General features: G+C 41.9%; 2 protein-coding genes across 2 annotated transcripts in view; one reads left to right on the forward strand and one right to left on the reverse strand.

Annotated features, from left to right (window-relative positions):
* LOC110575638 (HLA class II histocompatibility antigen, DP beta 1 chain) overlaps nt 1–9,103 on the reverse strand; it is a 19,698-nt gene extending 10,595 nt beyond the window's left edge. Inside the window, 2 exon segments of the mRNA XM_044917227.1 lie at nt 7,069–7,176; nt 9,037–9,103. Coding sequence (XP_044773162.1) covers nt 7,069–7,176; nt 9,037–9,103 — 175 coding nt within the window.
* Nucleotides 9,104–11,971: 2,868 nt separating this feature from the next.
* The window catches only part of LOC110575636 (HLA class II histocompatibility antigen, DP alpha 1 chain), an 18,543-nt gene continuing 8,504 nt past the window's right edge, over nt 11,972–22,010 (forward strand). Inside the window, exons 1-4 of the mRNA XM_044917228.1 lie at nt 11,972–12,071; nt 15,988–16,233; nt 16,616–16,897; nt 17,118–17,264. Coding sequence (XP_044773163.1) covers nt 11,972–12,071; nt 15,988–16,233; nt 16,616–16,897; nt 17,118–17,264 — 775 coding nt within the window. The remainder of the gene's footprint in view (nt 12,072–15,987; nt 16,234–16,615; nt 16,898–17,117; nt 17,265–22,010) is intronic.

Consider the following 22,010-nt stretch of genomic DNA (forward strand, 5'->3'; position numbering starts at 1 on the left):
TTTTTTCAAGCCCAGCTAGTATCTTTAAAGTGATGATTCTGAACTCTGAATGTCCCTGGCAGTCGGTACTACCTCTTGTTCTTTTTGTTGAGGTGATTTTTTCCATCTTGTCATTTTGTGCAGAGGAGAATAGATTAATGGGAGAACAAAATGCTAGCGGAGTAACAATGTCCCCAGAAAATATACTCTAAACAAATCAGAAAAGACCTGAAGCAGTGGAAAAAGAAACGGAAAGAGAGAAAAAAGAAAAAGAAAAAAAAGAAAAAGATAAAGATAAAAACAAACAAAAACAAACAAAACAGAACAACAACAACAAAAAAACCCACAATGTGATCAAATATGATCAGGCTGGTATATAGATCAGTGCCACACACTAGATTTGGGTTGTATTTTGGTCTTTTAGAAGAAAGTGCCTCCCAAAATTTTAAAGAAAGAAAAACTTATATATGTACAAATAAGGGTTGATATGATGAAGGGATGGAATATGACTGTAAAGATGGAAATTATAAAAAATTTTATAAAAGGAATTGATAAGAAGTTGTTTGAAAAAAGAAAGAAGAGGATTTAAAAAAAGAAAAAAGAAAAAAAAAGGGAGAGAATGTGATCAGGCAGGGGAGTAGAAAAAACCATATACTAGAGATTTAGGGTATATTTTAATCTGTTAGAAGAAACTATCTCAAAATTTTAAAGAGAGAACAACTTATATATATATGCCAAAAATACAGGTAACTACTATGAAGGGATAGAATATGACTCTAAAAATGAAAAATAAAAATGTTTTTTTAAAAAAAGGGATTGAGGGCGCCTGGGTGGCTCAGTTGGTTAAGCGACTGCCTTCGGCTCAGGTCATGATCCTGGAGTCCCTGGATCGAGTCCCGCATCGGGCTCCCTGCTCGGCAGGGAGGCTGCTTCTCCCTCTGACCCTCCCCCCTCTCATGTGCTCTCTCTCATTCTCTCTCTCTCAAATAAATAAATAAAATCTTAAAAAAAAAAAAAAGGGATTGATAAGATGTTGGTTAAAAAAGGGAAAAGGAAAAACTCGAAAAAGAAAAAAAGACAGTTAAAAAAAATTAACTTTGAAAGACTAAAGAATCATCGTAAAAAGCCATGAATTCTATGTGCAGTAGTCCCCTAGCGCTGGAGTTCTGCCATTCTCATTGATCGGTAAACTTGGTCTTGGCTGGCTGTTCTCGCTGATCTTCTGGGAAGGGGCCTGTTGCCGTGGTTTCCAAATGTCTTTCCGGAGGCAGAATTGCCCCGCCCTTGCCCCCTCCCAGCTAAGTAATCTGCTGGGGTTTGCTCTCCGGGGCTTTTGTTCCCTGCGAGCTTTCCGTACAGCTTTGGAGGCGGAGAGTGAAAATGGCGGCCTCCCAATCTCTGCCCCGGAGGAGCCGAGAACTCGGGGCCCCGCTCCTCAGTGAGCCCCCAGAGAAAAGCCATCAGTCACTCCCCTCTCCCCCGTCTCCGGCTGCACTCCGTGCTCACCCGGCCTGTGACCGCGCGTTTCTATCTCTGGCACCCGACCCCGGGTGGAGTCTCCAAACCCAGCAGATCCCTGCGGTGCACTCCCGTGTGGCTCCTCCCAGGGGAGGAAGGTGAGTTTCCCCGGGTCTGCCGCTTGTTGGGTCCCTGCTGGAGGAGCAGTGGCTCGACTGTGCCGCGGATCACAGTTTATGACAACCCTGAGCTGAGAGCCCGCGCCTGGGCTCCGTCTCTGCAGCCGGCTTCCCTGCTCCGTTACCTGGGAGCTCTGCCACACTCAGGCACCCCCGGTCTTTCTGTGACCCTGAGGGTCCTGAGACCACACTGTCCCGGAGGGTTCCACCCCCCGCTTAGCCACCAGGGTGACGTCCCTCAGCGGAGCAGACTTTTATTTTTTTATTTTTTTAAAGATTTTTATTTATTTATTTGAGAGAGAATGAGAGAGAGCAAGCACATGAGAGGGGGGAGGGTCAGAGGGAGAAGCAGACTCCCTGCCGAGCAGGGAGCCCGATGCGGGACTCGATCCCGGGACTCCAGGATCATGACCTGAGCCGAAGTCAGTCGCTTAACCAACTGAGCCACCCAGGCGCCCCGGAGCAGACTTTTAAAAGTTCCGATTTTGTGCTCCGTGGTTCTATCACTTGCCAGAAGCGGCCGACGGAGGCCCCTCCCCCGCCGTCTATCTTCCCGAATATCGCCTGGGATTCACTTGTCCGCACGTCCTACCTTCCAGAAAGTTGTCGCTTTTCTGATGAGAGAGTTGTTGCTCTTCTTTTCTTCGATCTCCTGTTGGGTTTGTAGGTGTTCAGAATGGTTTGATCCCTATCCAGCTGAATTCCTGAGAGGAGACAAAATCCAGGTCTCCTACTCCTCCGCCATCTTGCTCCGCCCCCCCAAACGTGCCCTTTTTAATACCCACCACCAGGCTAACCCATCCTCCCAACCCCTCCTCTCTAGAACCTCAGTTTGTTTTTCAGAGTCCATCATCTCTTATGATTCGTCTCCCCCTCCAATTTCCCCCCCTTCATTCTTCCCCTCCTGCTATCTTCTTTTTTTTTTTTCTTGACATATATTGCATTATTTGTTTCAGAGGTACAGATCTGAGATTCAACAGTCTTGCACAATTCACAGCGCTCACCATAGCACATACCCTCCCCAGTGTCTATCACCCAGCCACCCCATCCCTCCCACCCCCCACCACTCCAGCAACCCTCAGCTTGTTTCCTGAGATTAAGAATTCCTCATATCAATGAGGTCATATGATACATGTCTTTCTCTGATTGACTTATTTCGCTCAGCATAACACCCTCCAGTTCCATCCACGTCGTTGCAAATGGCAAGATCTCATTCCTTTTGATGGCTGCATAATATTCCATTGTATATATATACCACATCTTCTTTATCCATTCATCTGTCGATGGACATCTTGACTCTTTCCATAGTTTGGCTCTTGTGGACATTGCTGCTATAAACATCAGGGTGCACGTAACCCTTCGGATCCCTACATTTGTATCTTTGGGATAAATACCCAGTAGTGCAGTCGTATGGTAGCTCTATTTTCAACTTTTTGAGGAGCCTCCATACTGTTTTCCAGAGTGGCTGCACCAGCTTGCATTCCCACCAACAGTGTAGGAGGGTTCCCCTTTCTCTGCATCCCCGCCAACATCTGTCGTTTCCTGACTTGTTAATTTTAGCCATTCTGACTGGTGTGAGGTGGTATCTAATTGAGGTTTTGATTTGGATTTCCCTGATGCCGAGCGATATTGAGCACTTTTTCATGTGTCTATTGGCCATTTGGATGTCTTCTTTGGAAAATGTCTGTTCATGTCTTCTGCCCATTTCTTGATTGGATTATTTGTTCTTTGGGTGTTGAGTTTGATAAGTTCTTTATAGATTTTGGATACTAGCCCTTATCTGATATGTCTTTGCTGTTTTTTTAATCAGGTTTTTTGTTTGTTTTTTCTATTGAGTTACATGAGCTCCTGTGTTTTGAAAATTAACTTCTTATCAGACACATGGTTTGCAAATATCTTCTCCCATTCCATAGGTTGCCTTTTCACTAATTGTTTCTAATAATTTCACTAATTTCACTAATTGTTAATTGTTTCCTTTGCTGTGCAAAAACCTTTTAATTCGTTAGGTTTTGCTTGTTGCCTGTGTTTTTTATGTCATAACCAAAAAAATCATTGCTGAGACCAATGTCAAGAAAGTTTTCCTCTATGTTTTCTTCTAGGAGTTTTATAATTTCAGATTCTACATTTAAGTCTTTAATCAATTTTGAGTTGATTTTTATATACAGTATGAGATAAGGGTCTTATTTTATTATTCTGCATATGGATATCCAGTTTTCTCGATATCATTTATTGAAGACAATCTTTATGTTCTTGGCATACTCTTGTTGACTATAAATTGACTGTAGATATGTGGATTTATTTCTGGGCCTTCTATTATATTCCATGGTTCTCTGTATGTCTGTATTTATGCCAGTATCATACTGTTTTGATCACTGTAGCATCGTAATATATTTTGAAATTGGGAAATGTGATCCTTTGTTCTTCTTGCTCAAGACTGTTTTGATCATTCAGGGTCTTTTGTGATTCCATATGAATTTTAGAGTTGTCTTGTTCAATTTCTGTAAAGAATACCATTGGGGTTTGTAAGGGATGGCATGGAATCTGTAACTTTGGGTGGTATGAACATTCTTCTAGTCCATGAACGTGGATGTCTTTTCATTTATCTGTGTCTTCTTTGATTTCTTTAACAATGTTTTATAATTTCCAGAGTACAAGTCTTTGGTTAAGTTTATTCTTAAGTATTTTATATTTTTGTTGCTATTGTGACTGTGATTGTTTTCTTAACTTCTATTTGGATAGTTCATTGTCTGTGTATAGAAGGGTGATTGATGTTTGTATTTTGATTTCACATCCTGCAACTTTACTGGATTTGTTGATATGTTCTTATTTTATTTTTTTGCTGATAAGTTCTAAAAGTTTTTTGTTGTTGTTGTTTTTGAGTCTTAAGGGTTTTCTGTCTGTACAAGCATGTCATCCACAAACAGGGATAATTCTACTTCTTCTTGTCTGATTTGGATACATTTTATGTCTTTTTCTTGTCTAATTGCTCTGGGTAGGACTTCCATAATTATGTTGAAAAGAAGAGGCAAGAGTGGGCATCCTTGGCTTGAACCAGATCTTGGAAAGCTCTCAGTTTTTCCCCATTGGTAAGATAGGCTGTGGCTTTTCATATATGACCTTTATTGTGTTGAGTTTAAGGTCCCTCTATACTTTTGTTGAGAGTTTAATCATGAATGGATGTCGAACTTTCTCAAGTGCCCTTTCTGTGTCTGTTGAGGCAATCAAGTATTGTTTTTCCCTTTCATTTTGTTAATGTGGTGTATCACATTGATTGATTTGCTTATGTCCAAATATCCTTGCATCCCAGGGTTAAATCCCACTTAGTCATGGTGTATAATTCCTTTAATACACTGTTGAATTTGGTTTGCTTGTATTCTTTTGAGAATCTTGAATATATATTCATTATGGGTATTGGCCTGCAATTTTCTTTTCTAGGGTTGTCTTTGTCTGGTTTTGTTGTCAGGGTAATGTTAACCAACAAAGAATTGATTATAAATTACTGGCTGCCTGGAATCTAATTGGGGGTCCACAGTTGTCTGTTGAAGGAGTCTTTAAATTGCAGCTTCTCTGTGTGACTTAAAGTTTATCATAAATGGAAAATCCAGAATGAATTTATCACACGACTTCCTAGACCACAGAAATGAGGGCAATGCTGCACAGTGGCAGAAATAAAGGATGTTTGAAGAATATGTCAACACAAGGCTCACCCTGTCATTTCAGGGTTGAGCTCAGGGAGCCCAAGCTCCAGGTGAAGCTCCTTCCCCTGCTCAGGAGCCTTTCTGAGTGGCTGTCAAGGGGCCTTAACAGACCATCCTAACAGTAGAAGGAGGGTGTGAGGGGATCTGACCATCATCTCTGTTACTGCAGAGATGACAAGAGTTGATCTGGGTGGTCTTGTCAGAGTCCTTGTCCTTTCTCAGGGCTCCACGTGCCCCAACTTGAAGTTGCTCAACTGGTTGCTCAGGCAGGGAGGGAGCCACCACACAAACCTCAGGGAGCCCTATACAACTTGTAGCTTGCAAGGGCTGTGCTGCAGCAGCACTTCATTTCTCTCTGATCTCACAAGCCTGTCTTCTTGCTCTGTGCTCTGTCCCTCAGCCTCGGAGCCCCTGGCCCCATCCAGTTTGGAGTCTGTGCTGTCTTCTACCAGCCCTGCCTGCTCTCCTCCCCCACATCGAACTCCATTTCCTGTTCCGCTAAGAGGTTTCTCCACCTGTTTTTCAATCAGGACACAGTTCTGTTAGTTCTGAATAGTGGTTTCAATTTTTTCCTCTTTTAAAGTAGTTGACTTTTAAAAAATTTTTGATGTAGTTCCAATAGTTTATTTTTGCTTTAATTTCCCTTGCCTCAGGAGACATCTAGAAAAATGTAGCTATGATTGTTGGTGGGAATGCAAACTGGTGCAGCCACTGTGGAAAACACTATGGAGGCTCCTCAAAAAGTTAAAAATAGAAATATCCTATGATCTAGTAATCACTACTGGCTATTTACCCAAAAAATATGAAAACACAAATTCAAAAGGATATATGCACCCCTGTGTTTAATGCAGCATTATTTATAATAGCCAAACTATGGAAGCAGCCCAAATGTCCTTCAATAGATGAATGGATAAAGAAGATGTGGTTTATATACGATGGAATGTTATTCAGTAATAAAAAAGAATGAATTATTGCCATTTGCAATAACATAGATGGAGCTAGAGAGTATAACGCTAAGAAAAATAAGTCAGTCAGACAAAGACAAATACCATATGATTTCACTCATATGTGGAATTTAAGAAATAAAACAAATGAACAAAGGATAAAAAGAGACAAACCAATAAACAGACTCTTATCTATAGAGAACAAACTCGTGGTTACCAGAGGGCAGGTGGGTGGGGGCATGGGTGAAATAGGTGAAGAGGATTAAGAGTACATTTATCTTGATGAGCACTGAGTAATGTATAGAACTGTGGAGTCACTATATTGTACACCCAAAATAATATAACACTGCATGTTAACTACTGGGATTAAAAACTTAAAAAAAAAAGTAAAGTAATTGACTTTTTTTTCTTTTTTAATTTATTATTTTTTTAAACATTTTATTTATTTGACAGAGAGAGCGAGCGAGAGCAGGAACACAAGCAGGGGGAGTGGGAGAGGGAGAGCAGGGAGCCCGATGTGGGACTCGATCCCGGGACTCCGGGATCATGACCTGAGCCGAAGGCAGACGCTTAACGACTGAGCCACCCAGGCGCCCAATTGACTTTTTTTTCAAAGTGAAATCTTATTTTCAAAGCAGACAAATGTCACACAAAGGTCTCTCAAAACTCTTTCCTATGTGCACTTGAAAAATATTACAGACTTTCTAAAACTCTTGAAAACATCTGAATTTTCTAGAGTAGAGCTTGAAAACTTCAGGTGTAAAATACATCATCTTTCTAGACTAGGACATATTAAGAATATGTAATTACCATAGGATATAAGGAAGGTAATGTGGACAGAGCAATAAGGATGTTTGCAGACCAGCTGTGTGGCTTTGGGCAAGTAAAGCAACTTGTTAAGAGTCTCAACTTTTTCACCTGTAAAAAAGGATGTTATTATCATTATTATTTACCTTGAAGGACTACTGTTAAAATTAAATAAAATGATATAAATAAAACCTAGAGCATAGTGTCTGGCCCTGGTCACTGGAGGTTAGAGCCCTTCCCCTTCTCAAGCTATGATGGCTTAGATTATGTGGAGACAAAGAGAAACACAAAGGACAGAGCCCTAGTTTGTTCAGAATGGCTCAAATGGAGCTGCCCTTTGAGGCACAACATTAATGCTTGAAAAGGAGCTTTTATTAACTTAATACTGATAATTTCTTTCTTTCCACCTCTTCTTTCACTTGGGAAAGGGAGATAGAAGAAGTGGAGTAAACAAAAGATTAAATCCCCAGGTGTCCTCTGCCTCCCAGGTGTGTGATAAGATAGAGTCCCAGGGCTTAAATGCCAGAATGGTAAATGTCATGAACAAAGGATGTTTCAAGTGGCTGTTGGAGCTACAGTTCTGTTTCATCCATGAGTTGGATACTTCCTTTCTCCACAGTTTTCTTCATGACCCAATAGTCTCTAGTATTTTCTCAACAACTTCAGCATCTCCCCTTTTGTCTCTTTTTATTTTTGCTCTGTTGAAATCCTAGGAATTGGAGGCATAAGAAACTGGAGGAATGTGCCCAACCCATTGGGTCCAAGTTTTCAGGACTCACATTTCACTCAGTAATGAGTTCCTCAGCATCAAAACTGCGCAGAGAGCTCCTGGTCCACCTGCTTGCTCCCTACAGTAGTCTCTCTCACAAGACAATGAGACTCTGTTCATTCCTTTTAAATCTGAAACCACTGGCTTCATCTCACCCCACCCCTCCCACCACCCACCACACTGCTCTCTATTCACCCCAAAGGAGACCCCAGCTCTGATTTCCAATGTACTCGTATCAGCACAACTACCCCTGGACCCCAGAACAGCATTGCTTCTCCTGTCACCTCCTGTGGGACACTGTCCCATCTCACCAGCTACTTCCACAGTTCCTCTGGCTGTCTAGGACTGTTGCTTCTTCATTTCTTCTCTCATGGTAGGCATGAGCACACAGCTGAGCTGCCCTGTCTAACTCTCTGCCCTTCTGAGGCAGAAATGTCTGAAAATTTCCCTTCCCCTTATCTGAGAAATGGGTACATTGGGATGGAGTTTGAGCAGATGAATTTGGGAGTTTCAGATGCTATTATCCCTGGAAATTAAGGAAGGGACCTGAGAGTACCTGATCCTCAGGAGGAAGTGGGGCTGGCCTTATGGATGGGGATGAAGAGGCTGGGAAATTTTAACATAAACAAATTCACCATTCTATCACTAATGGTTTCTTGGTGGTGAACTGGAACTAGAAGAGACCATTTCCTGTTTTTCACTTCTTCCCTGGTCCTGTCCTGATGTGCCCTGATCCAATTCCTAATGTGAGGGACAGTCAGCTGCAACTGGTATCCTGTCGGCCTTAACCACAGCTTGTCATCACCCTCCTCTGCTGCTCTGGCCATCACTGGTCATGGAATGAGGGTTCCTGCCTGATTCTGTGGAAGGGGCCCCTACCTGGAGCACTGATTCTACAGAGTGATCTTCAGATCTTGGACAATGCAGACTAACCATAATTTCCCCTTTCTGATCTTTGATGGATGTTGAAATGTCATTTTGATGACCCTTTTGTGAGAACTTTGCCCCTCCAAAATCACTCCAGACCACCAGGTACCATCGTCCCCATCACATGCACACCCTGATCTCACTCTGCTGAGAATAGCAGCCCCTGCACGATGTCAGAGCCCTAAAGCCTTTCTCAGGGAGTGAGCCCACATGGAAAGCCCCCTAAGGTCATTCCCCTGAGCTGGATCCTCCAAGAGGAGCAGCTCTGCACTTACCTGGGGTGTCTCTGCTCTGAACCAAAGGGGAGCTTAGCATCACCAAGGACATCATGAGAGCAGCCATCCCTGGGACCCCAGTGATCCTCGGGACCACCATCCTGGAGCCTGGGAAAGGATGGGGGCTGAGAGACTTGCAGTCAGAGCAGCTCTCACTCAATGGGCCCCACTCCTAAAATATCAGAGAAGATGAGCTTGGGCAGCCTTCCTTATCCCCGGGTGTGACCAGATTCTGAAAAATGAACCAATAAACAGGAATTGTCACTCATCAGACAGAAGTTTGGTGTAAAACACATGATTCTTTAAGGTGTAAGATTCACTGAAGACAGTATAAGGAAAGGGATCCTCATTTTGAGCAACTGGGTGAGTCATAAGTCTTGATTGTTTTATATACTTTCCTCCCTAGGAACAGATCCCAGGGAATGTCATTCCTTCTCCATGGTGAATGCCATCCCCCTTGCACAGACATGTTCTGGGACAGAGCAAGTCCTAAACAGTGTGTTAATGACTTGGGGGAGATTAGACTGTCCATCCCAGAACTCAGAATTAGCCCTGGGAGCTGTACAAGCGGTCATGCAAAATACGCGGTGTATATCTTTTCCTGTCAGCGGTTCTGTAGCTCTTAGAATGGACTAAGGGTCTCTGGGTTTCAATACCAGATAAGGCATGGAAGTAGGTGTACAACTTTACACAAATTACTTGTCCTTTCTGGGCCACCATTTCTTCATTTTTGAAATGGGGACGGTAGCACCTGCATATCAGTAATTCCTGAGGGTGAAATGGGAGCGCCCGTGTAAAATGCTTTAGAAACTTACAGATCTGAGAGTTTTGAGTAGATCAATGAAGTTATCAGTGACCATCCTTTTTTTTTGCAATTCAACATATGTATATATTTTTGGTAACTTTTAAACACCAGATAGTCCCAACAAACAATACAGATAGTTCCTGAAATGAGGTAAATATACTCCCCCAGAACACACAACCTAAGGAAGACAATAACAAAACAAATACAATTTACAGCAAATATATTAAGTACTTATATAAAATGTTGATGAATTGAATAAAAGCGTATAAAAATATTTAAGTTTTCTCTTAGGTACAAAGATGCATTATAGAGAAGTGGTCAGGCACAGGTTTAGAAAGCCCTTTTCTACTACTTCCAGACTTTTTTTTTAACCCACTGTGACTTATTTCCTTTCATGTAGAATGGAGATTATTATGTCATTGGTTTTGGGAAATCTAATTGGGATGATACTCAGAATTTGTGAATCTCTTAAAACAAAGCCTTGCACATAGTAAGGAATCAAGAAATGTTAATTATTATAATGCAGGACACTTTATCCAATACAACGTATTATTTAATCCAATAATATAAATTCTATAATTTTAACAATAAACACACACAGAGGAATTTCTGCAGTTCCCCCCATCCCTTTGGTGTAGTTCCAAACCCCTCTGTAATAAAACAGCATATCAGCTAAAGATCTACCATTAGACTTAATGTGAAATGATTAGGGAAATTGTCCTTAATGGTAAGGTTTAGAGGCGCCTGGCTGGCTCAGTCCATAGGGCATGTGACTCTTGATCTCAGAGTCCTGAGTTCGAACCCCATGTTGGGCATGGAGCCTACTTAAAAAACAACAACAACAACAAACAGTGAGATGTAAATAAAGATGCCTTATATCACCAAATTCTGTATAAGAAGAAATAAAAGAACAATAATTAGAAATGAAACAATTAGGCATTTTTTGCCTTCTATTTATCTGCCTGGGAACATCAAAGAATTCCTGTAAAATTATCAAAGGTATAAAATGGTAAATATAATATCATTTGATAACAAATGAATTACTATAGGATACTAAGAATCAACATGAAGGGGCCCCTGGGTGGCTCAGGTGGTTAAGGGTCTGACTCTTGATTTTGGCTCAGGTCGTGAGATTGAGCCCCAAGTCAGGCTCTCAGGTGCTCAGAGGGGAGTCTGCTTGAGTTTCTCTCCCTCTGCCCCTCCCTCCACTCAAGTGCACATGCTCTCTCTCTCAAATAAAGAAATAAATAAATCTTAAAAAGAGGAATCGATGCAGAGAAAGACAATTATCATACGGTTTCACTCATATGTGGAGTATAAGCAATAGCACAGAGGACCATATGGGAAGGGAGAGAACATGAATGGGAAGAAATCAGAGGGAGACAAACCGTGAGAGACTCTGGACTCTGGGAAACAAACTCAGGGTTGCAGAAGGGAGTGGGGTGGGGGGATGGGGTAACCGGGTGATGGGCATTAAGGAGGGCACGTGTTGTGATGAGCACTGGGTGTTACACGCAACTAATGAATCACTGAACACTTCATCAAAAACTAAAGATGTACTATGTGTGGGCTAATTGAACTTAAAAAAAAAAGGAATCGACATGCAATTTTGAAAAGTTATCCATTCACAAAGGTCACTACCCATAGAAAACACAAAATCAACTTCAATGACATATTTCAAAAAAATCTCATTAAGAGGAAGATTATTTGATTTGATCTTTTTATTTTAAGTAGGCTCCACACCCAACATGGGGCCTGAACTCATGACTCTGAGATTAAGAGTTGCACACTCCACCTGACTGAACCAGCCAGGAGAGGAGGAAGATGGTTATGATGTCTCTATTGTGGTTTTCTTCCTCTTATTCTCAGATCCCACATAGATTGGGACTTTCTGGGCCACCTTGGTCCTGACAGCTCTCCCACCTCCTCTCCCAGTGGTTCTATTAGTTTCTTTCCCAACCAGAGATACCCCTTCTGACATTTGCTGGCTGGCTGAGCCCCATTGAGCTATTTCGCCTCCACCCCTTCTCCTTCCACCAGATAGGGAAATAAGTCCTGGACTCAGAGCTCCTCCCTGCCCTGCTCTGCCTCATTCTCTCCTCACTTTCTGCCTCACGGCGGCCACTGCAGATGCACCTGGAAGACATAAGGAGCCGGACCCAAGTCATGATCCTGGGAGCCATCGCCCTGGCTGCCCTGCTGAGCCCCCATGGAACTGGGGCCGTCAGGGGTGAGTGCTCGGGTGGGCCACAGGGGGTGGGGATTATAAGATTTGTAGCCCATGGGTGCTGTTTTCTCTCCCATTTCTCTTCTTTCTTCTTTTTCTCTCATGTGAGGTCTTTTGCTTTTTGTCTTTCTGACAACAGGAAAAAGCACTGTTTATCAAACACTGACCAAGTGCCAAATCTCATTTCATTTTCACAGCAGTCTTTTCAGGAGGGTGTTTATTACTCTCATTCTAGAAATGAAAAGACAGACCTGAAGAGATGTCTCCTGAACCCCATATCACTGCGCCATGGCTCTGCATCCTCTGGAGAGCGTCTCTCTCTGTCGCTCTTAAATTTCAGAGGCAAACTTCTTGAAATTGGAGTCTGAGATTCTAGTTTTTTACTTTCTTCTGCTTCATTCAGTCCTCAGCCCACTGCGTTCTCCCTTTTGTTTCCTCACATCTCTGCTGATGCTTTCAGTGTGGCCACTAGTGGCCTCCTTACAACCAAGACCAGTGGTCACTTCTCTGTATATCTTACCTGTGTCACTAGTAATATTTGCAACATGACCACTTCCTCCTTCCTGGAATTTTTCTCTTGTTCTTTGTCTTTGAGGAGCACACATACTCCTTGTTTTCTTCCTACTCGTTAGTCCTCTCCTTTTCCTCATCTTTCTCAAAAAATTTATTTAAGTGATCTCTACACCCAGCATGGGGCTCGAACTCACAACCTGGAGATCAAGAGTCACCTGTTCTGACTGAGCCAATCAGGTGCCCCCAGCATCCTTTCTTAAACGTCCGTGTTTGTCAGGATGCAGGACCACACACTCTGACCCTGCTATGATGACTTTGTACAGTTCTTGGGTGACCCAATCCACGCTTATAACTTCAGGTACCATGTGGACTCCTAGCGTACATCACTAGCCCAGTCTAGCCTGAGATCCATCCATTGTTTCAACTGCCCTCAAGTCAACTCCACTTTGTCCCCCAGAAATTCAAACTCATTATGTCCTCAAAAGAACATTTTATCTTCTCTCACTTCCTTGTCCTTCATTACTTTTCCTGTCACTGACACCACAATTCTCCACATTGCGTGGGTATTCTGGACTCCTTCATATCCCTACTTCCGCCATGGCACTTAATGATTCCTGTGGCTTCTCATCTCTTCACTGCCATTCAAACCCATCCTCCCTTCTCCTTACCCTGCGTTACTGCCCCATCTACACCCTCATCACTTGCCACTTGCTTGCTGAAGAGTCCTACTGGTCTTGCTTGCAAATGAGCCGCTTCCAATCTATCTTCCCTACAAATGCCACCTTCAAGTATAAATCTTATCCTCTTGATTAAGATCCTTCAGTGATTTCCCTGGGGCTGTGGATCAAATTCAAACACATGCAATTAGCACACAAGGCAGGTCCCAGTGTAGCCCCTCCACACCCTTTGAGCTTCAGTCGTATCCAAGGACTCTTGAGTCCTCCAAGAAGTCCCATGCCTCTCTGCTCCTATGTCTCCTGCTAGAGACACCACTTCCCTCTATTTCTGCTTCGCTACCTCACATAGAGACCATTTCTAGGAAGCCTTACTTCAATCTCATTTTAATGCTCTCCTTTTGCTCCCAAATAGCATCTGAGTACACCTTGTGATAACACAGCAGTGATGAAACCACTTATATACTAATTGTCTTTTCTTTGTCTTTCTCGATTTCAAGTAGCTTGAGGATAAGGACCATGTCTTCTGAGTTATATCCTTAAGTGCCTGCAGAATGAAGGTTCACAATAAAGGCTTTTTTTTTTTTTTTTAAAGATTTAGTGAGAGAGTGAGAGCATGAGAGGGGGGAGGGTCAGAGGGAGAAGCAGACTCCCTACCGAGCAGGGAGCCAGATGCGGGACTCGATCCCGGGACTCCAGGATCATGACCTGAGCCGAAGGCAGTCGCTTAACCAACTGAGCCACCCAGGCGCCCAATAAAGGCTTTTTTGACTGAATGAAAATGAACATCCGTAAGAGTGTAATTTGCTTCACAATGCATAGGCCTTTAGTTTTAAGAATTTGCAAAAACAATAAAAATGAGATATCCTAAGGTGAACAAACGATGCCCATGTAGCCAGGTCTGTACTGTTGGTTTTTTTTTTTCTTTTTCTTTCATCTTCTTTTCTGTAGGTGAGTGATTTTCCCCAAGCATTCATGTGAGACAATGAATCCTGTCACTAGAAGCGTCCAAGGAGAGGATTAGTTCTCCACGCGTTGGAGCTGCAGGGCAGATCTTTGATTCGGGAGTTGGACCAGCGGGCCCCAGAGTATCACTTCCTCTTAGTTCCTTTCCTTTTCTCGGCCCCAAACTCTCATTTTTATTGTTTTACTGTAATACTAATAGCTTTTTTCTGTTGTCAATCTTTCTTTCTCTCTCTCTCTCTTTCTTTCTTTCTCTCCTTCTTTCTTTTGGAAAGGGTAGACTTTTAATAACTGCTTTTTTTTTTATTCTTATGTTAATCCCCATACATTACATCATTAGTTTTAGATGAAGTGTTCCATGATTCGTTGTTTGTGCATAACACCCAGTGCTCCATGCAGAATGTGCCCTCCTCAATACCCACCACCAGGCTAACCCATCCTCCCACCCCCCTCCCCTCTAGAACCCTGTTTGTTTTTCAGAGTCCATCGTCTCTCATGGTTCGTCTACCCCTCCGATTTCCCCCGCTTCATTCTTCCCCTCCCGCTACCTTCTTCTTCTTCTTTTTTTTTTTTCCTTAACATATATTGCATTTTAATAACTGCTTTTATCACCAGGTTAAGTCATGCAGTTACAAAGTAGTTAGAAATTTCTGAAAGGATTTTTTAAAAATTAAATTTAATTTAATTTTTAAAAAAGATTTTATTTATTTATTTGACAGAGAGACATACAGCGAGAGAGGGAACACAAGCAGGGGGAGTGGGAAAGGGAGAAGCAGGCTTCCCGCGGAGCAGGGAGCCCGATGCGAGGCTCGATCCCAGGACCCTGGGATCATGACCTAAGCCGAAGGGAGCCGCTTAACGACTGAGCCACCCAGGCACCCCAGGATGTTTTTTTTTTTAAAGCTCATTCTTACATAAACAATATCTAGTACTTCATTGGGACACCACTGTTTAAACTTTTGCTGCTTCTTACACATCAGGTAAAACTAAGATGCTATCCCATAAGTGTTTCAAATCCAACAACCTTTATTTCCAGGGGAAATTACCTTTAAGAGCATAAAGTCCACAAGAAAATTTGTGAATGTTGTGTGAATGATAACACTTTAAAATTTGATTTACCTTAAATGAAGGTGTTGTGGACAAAATTACATAATCTACCATTTTTATTCTAAAGCTAAAAAAGTAACTAAAAGTCTATAAATGGCACCAAGAATCATCTTTTCATTTCCTTCAAAATTTAAAAGATTTTCCACTCTGAAAGATTTTTATTCCATTCTCCCCTCCCCCCACCTCACTCTGTGGCTTTATCACTAATTTTATATGTCTGGTCCTACAAGGATTCTGAGATATTATGTATGTGGGTGGGGAGATGATTCAATCTTGCTTCTACCAGGAGCCGTGCTACCCTGGGCCAGTTACTTAACCTCTGTGGGCATGTCCCTAATATGCAAAAGAATGCTTTACGTGGGGGTGTGAAGATGCAAAGAATAAATTGAACACATAGTAAGTTCTCCATAAATATTACCTTATTATTGTGTTCAGTGTGATTGTTATTGTGCTGGAGTGATGGATGCTTAAGTTTTTAGGAACAAGGGAAACAACCTGAATTCTAAGTCATTTCTTTCATAGTTTCTTCCCATTTCTTTTCTTTCATTTTGCATTTCTCATTTTCTGTGTTATTCATTCATGTTATTACTGTTTGCTTCCTGTGTTCTGTTTACTTTCCTACATAATCACCTGTTCTCCAATCTCCCTTCTTCTTCATGCAGTGGGCCACATGTCAATGTATGCCGAGTTTGTCCAGACACACAGACCCTCTGGGGAGTACATGTTTGAGTCTGATGAGGATGAGCAGTTCTATGTGGACCTGGATAAGAAGGAGACTGTCTGGCATCTGCCAGAGTTTATTCATGCCTTTGACTATGATGCTTGGAGGGGTATTGCTGACATTGTCAGGTCAAAGAAGAACCTGACTACCCTGATCCAATGGTCGAACCACACCAGGGCCACAAATGGTACTGCTTGCTCTTGCTTATTTTTCTACCACCCAACTGTAGAGATGGGAGAGCCCCTCTGCTGCATAGAGAATGGGAGACTCAGATGTCCACTCATGAATGAACGTCTCCTCATGAGTGAGCAATATTCAGTCCACAAAGCTTGGTGCTTACGTCATCAAAGGAGTCATTTTCTTCTATTCAAGAACAAGGTTGGGCTGGGGGAGGCCAGTCAGGAGCATGACGAGCCATGACTTTGATCTAGAAGCCATGGGTGGGGATGGGGGCAAAGTGTCAGCATGAGAGAGATGGCCCCTAACCTGGAGAATATAGGGGTTAGGATGGTGGAGACCTTTGAGTTCAGCCAAAGGTAGCAGACTTACCAGGTCCTGTCCCTTCTCAGAGCCATCTGAGGTGACTGTGTTTCCCAAGGAGCCTGTGGAGCTGGGACAGCCCAATACCCTCATCTGTCATGTGGACAAGTTCTTCCCATCTGTGCTCAATGTCACATGGCTGCACAATGGGCAGATGGTCACCGAAGGTATAGCTGAGACCATCTTCCTGCCCAGCACAGAATTCAGATTCCACAAGTTCCACTACCTAACCTTCCTTCCCACGGCTGAAGACGTCTATGACTGCAAGGTGGAGCACTGGGGCCTGGACCAGCCGCTCCTTCAGCACTGGGGTATGGAGCCCCGACCCTTTGCCAGCACTGTCCTGACACCATCTTTATTTCCAGGATCCATCTCTCTGCAGCACCTGCTTTCCTTAATCTCGCGTGTCTTATAGTCACTTTATCCAAACTTCACCGGTGATCTCACGCTTCCTAACTCTTCATACTCCTACACCTGAGGCCAGCTCCTGCTCTCTGTGCCTTCTAACTCTGTCTTTCCTTTGTGCCCCAGAGGCCCAGGAGCCAATCCGGGTGCGTGAGACGAAGGAGACTGTGGTCTGTGTCCTGGGCCTGGTGGCAGGTGTGGTGGGCATCATCACTGGCATCATTGTCCTGAAGACCGGGCGGCCCGACAGCATCCCCGGGTGCAGGGGCTCCCGTGAGTCATCTGAGAGCTGGTACCAGGGACATGGTGCAAAAAAGGAGGCAGCCCGGTATGGGTGGTGGATGGGAAGGAGAAACACTTCAACAGGGGTTCTTTGAGCACTTTGTATTGCAGAATCACTGACTAGAGGAAAACAATACCATGATAAAGAACATCAGTTGAGTTGCTTACTACTTACCAGGCACTATTCTGTATGCTTCATATGTATTCACTTACTTATGTCTGGAGGTTGGTACCATTATTTCCCATCATACAGAGGGGGAAGCAGACATGAAGAGGGGTGAAGGAGCCTGTCCAAGGTCACACAGCTTGAAAGGTCCAGAGTCTGGATTTGAACTCAGGCCTTGGGGCTCCAGAGGCTCAGTCTTAGCCAATGTGTAGATTATATATATCATCTGCAGTCATTTTATCTCTCCCTGACAATCTTCATAACCTTGATTTTCTTCTGTTGTCATAGTGATGTCCATGAACCTCCAATACTGTGTTAAACATTTGTAATTATAAAGGACATCCTACCTTTTGCAAAATCTCAAAGGGAATGCATTTAATTTCTCCATAAATATATTTGCTGTAGATTTTTGGTTAATAACCTTTACATGTGATAAAATTGATCAAATTGTTTATGCACTTATTGAGTTGAATTCTGTTGAAATTAATATGAATGTTCTTGGTCTACTGATTTTTTTTTTGATCATATTATTGATTTTCTGACTTTGTGACTTCACTGCATTCTTAGGTGTTTTGTGTGGTCTCAGCCTATCCATGGTGATGCCATTCAGCTAGGAATGCCTGGGGGCACTCACCTGGGTCACTACCACTTGTGGTAGACATTTCCCAGACAGGCCCTTGTGGTTCTTGTGACTGCAAGACACTCCTCAGCAACAACCATCAGGAAACTTTGAAAAAAACAAGATTTATTAGCTTATTACTCACAAGTCCTGGAGGGTACATGGCCTGCCCAAAGCCACACAGTGAGGTTATGGGGGGTGGGAGAGACCTGGCGATCTGCCATTATTGGGGTTGAGGAAGGGGTGCCTCAGATTTCACAGGGCCACTCTCTTTGGTGAATTTAAAATGTAAGAACTGGAATTAAAGTGCAGGAAGGGAAAAGCAGGGTCACTCAAGCAGTCTGTTATTGTTATCTAGGTCACCAGGGCTTTCTAAAAGGGGAATTTCATGGTGGGGGAGGGCAGCCGGGCTCTTTATTCTTTATCTAGTTGTATATCAGGCAATATGTGTCTTTTCGATGGATATCTTTGAGATGGATGCATTGGCAATCAAAAACTAATGTCAGGCACTTACATTACAATAAAATAAACTAATAGTCATGCACTTACACTATCCTAGTACAAATCTTATTTGATCAAAATGAATCATGCTTGTAATATATTGTTGGATTCAGTGACATGGCTGACATTAATCCATAATTTTCTTCTCCTGTACTATCCTTAGCTGGCTCTGAAGATAAAGATGCACCAGCCTTATAAGATGATTCAGAAAGCTTTTGTTCCTTTCTGTGTTCTAGAATGACATGTATAAGAGAGGAAAGATTTGTTTTTGAAATGTCCTAGCTGCCATGTTAGGACAGGGGCTGTTGGAAGGTGTTCTTTGCTTTCCAAGCTGGTGTCTTCGATGCTCATGACTCTATTTCAGGTTTCTATTACTTCCTGTAGTTTTGACCTTTTTATCTTTCTAGAAATGTATCCATCTAATCTAAATTTTCAGATTTATTGGAATAGAGTTGATCATAACAAACTTTTTTTCATTTAAAAATGTCTGTGTATATAGTCCTTTTTCCTTTTCATTCTGAATCACCTACATTTTCCTTAACAGTTTTGCCAGATGGGTCTGTCAGCCTTTTTAAACTTTCCATTGAATCAAACTTTGATTTTGTTTATCTTCCCTATTTTTTGTTCTCTAGTTCACTGAATTCTGTCCTTGTCTTTATTATTTACATTTTTTTTTCTTTTGCTGTTTTTCTGCTTTCCCATTCTCTTAATGGAAATGATTAGCACATTCGCTTTCAGGCTTCCTTTCCTAATATATTTGTTTAAAAGCTAGATGTTTCTTTCTAGGCACTACTTTTGATATACAGGTTTTCACTGACTACTAAGTGTTCTGTCATTTATAGTTTCATTCCTATGGTTATTTAATTGTATATTTGAGGTATATGGAGTTCATTTGTTTATTTTTTTTCATCAATTTAGAATTCAATTGCATTATGGCCAAAGAACATATGTGATATTAATGTGAACACACTGAGGCTTTCTTTGTGGCTTAATAAATGTTGTTTTCAGAAATGTGCCATGTATGCTTGAAAACAATGTGCATGTTGTTGGCTGCGGAAATCTCTATGTAGTTATCTGAGCCTTTTACTTGTATTATTAAGATCTTCTATATCTTTGTTTATTTTCTTTTTGCTTCTGCTCTTAGTTTTTGAGGATATGTTAAAATCTGCAGTTTAATTTGAAGATTTTCAATTTTTAGAGTCTTTCTCCACTTATTTATGTCATGTGTTGCTCTTGTATTTTGAGGTTTTATTTTCAGAAGAATATATGTTCATGTTCATTATAGTTTCTTGCTCTAGTTTTTTCACTTGCCTTTAATTCTCTTTTGGCAGATGTGAGATTTGTTATGTCAGTTATCTTTGTTTACCTGCCTGAAGTGCCTTTTTCCATTATTTGGTTTTTGACCTTTTGATATTCATTTATTCTGTGTGACTTTGTTAGACTGTGTTGAAGACACAATCTGAGCTTCTCTTCTTTTTATTTTTTTATTTTATTTTTTATTTTTTAAAGATTTTATTTATTTATTTGAGAGCGAGAATGAGAGAGCATGAGAGGGGGAGGGTCAGAGGGAGAAGCAGACTCCCTGCCGAGCAGGGAGCCCGATGCGGGACTCGATCCCGGGACTCCAGGATCATGACCTGAGCCGAAGGCAGTCGCTTAACCAACTGAGCCACCCAGGCGCCCCTTCTCTTCTTTTTATTTTTTTTAAAGATTTTATTTATTTATTTGACACAGAGAGAGACAGCGAGAGAGGGAACACAAGCAGGGGGAGTGGGAGAGGGAGAAGCAGGCTTCCCGCTGAGCAGGGAGCCCGATGCGGGGCTCGATCCCAGGACCCTGGGATCATGACCTGAGCCGAAGGCAGACGCTTAACGACTGAGCCACCCAGGCGCCCCACCTTCTCTTCTTTTTAATTGGTTGTTTAGCTCATTCAATTTATTGCAATTCCTATTATATTAAAAATTTACTATCATATTATTAAAATGTTTATTTAATATACTTTATTCTTGTTCATTTTTCTCATCTCTCATTCCTAAAGGCTAGGCCAAATTCTGTTACTATAAAAGTTGTAGTTTCTAATTATACTCATAAAATGGCTTATCTTAATGCCCTTAATTACATTGATTAAAACACTGATAAATCCCTTTTTCTTCCTGCCTCACAAAAGAGACAAGCACTTTGCAGTATTTTTCATTTCTCCCTATTATCACTACCTAGCATCTTCTTTATGTTAATATTAACTACATTTTTAGGGTTTTTTTGTTTTAAACACTTTTTTCTTACTTTTTAAAAAAAGATTTTATTTATTTATTTGTGTGTGAGAGAGAGAGAGCATGCACAAGCAGGGGGAGAAGCAGGCTCTCTGCTGAGCAGGGAGCCCAATGCAGGTCTCAATCCCAGGACCCTGGGATCATGACCTGAGCTGAAGGCAGACGCTTAACTGACTGAGCCACCCAGGCGTCCCACGTTTTTCTTACTTTAAAAAAAATTTAGCCTCTGCTTTTTAAGATAACAATAACTTTTAAAAATTATTTGATCTTTTTTATTTTCCACATCTCTCTTAGATGTGTTTCTCTTTTTTTAATTTATTATTTTTTTAAAAAATATTTTTATTTATTTATTTGACAGAGAGATAGAGAGCACAGGTAGGCAGAACAGCAGGCAGAAGGAGAGGGAGAAGCAGGCTCTCCTCTGAGCAGGGAGCCCAAAGCAGGGCTCGATCCTGGGACCCTGGGATCATGACCTGAGCCGAAAGCAGACACTTAACTGACTGAGCCACCCAGGCACCCCTTAGGGGTGCTTTTTTAAAAAGCACCTCTTGTTTATTAATTCTTCAGTTGCAGAAGTCCCAGTAGTTGTTTCATTTAAATATTCTTTATTCCAACCATTATTAAAACTCATTATTTCTGCTTGAGAATTGGTTTCTTGTTTTTGCCTCAAATTACCAATATCCTTCTTTACCTCTCTTTTTAAACCCTTTTACTGTGAACTAGCAGACATATGTAAAAATACACAAAACATTAATGTACAGCCAATGATTATCAAGAGAACACCCATGTAACTAGTACCTGGGTCAGGGAATAGAACATTGCCAACACCCTAGAGGCCCTCTTTAGGCCAGTAGATAATTTGTAAACCTTTTAGGAGCTACAAGCTCCTTTTATCCACAAGGCCTAGCATAGTTCCTTATACAAAATAAGTCCTCAATACATGTGTCTGGTATAAATGAGTGATATAGAGGGGGCGGAGCAAGATGGCGGCGGAGTAGGAGACCTGGATTTCGTCTGGTCTCAGGAATTCAGCTGGATAGGGATCAAACCATTCTGAACACCTACAAACTCAACAGGAGATCGAAGAAAAGAAGAGCAACAACTCTCTCATCAGAAAAGCGACCACTTTCTGGAAGGTTTTTTCTGATTTGTTTAGAGTATATTTTCTGGGGACGTTGTTA

This window comes from Neomonachus schauinslandi, chromosome 8 (genome assembly GCF_002201575.2).
Source record: "Neomonachus schauinslandi chromosome 8, ASM220157v2, whole genome shotgun sequence".
In the NCBI taxonomy this organism is placed as follows: domain Eukaryota; kingdom Metazoa; phylum Chordata; class Mammalia; order Carnivora; family Phocidae; genus Neomonachus; species Neomonachus schauinslandi.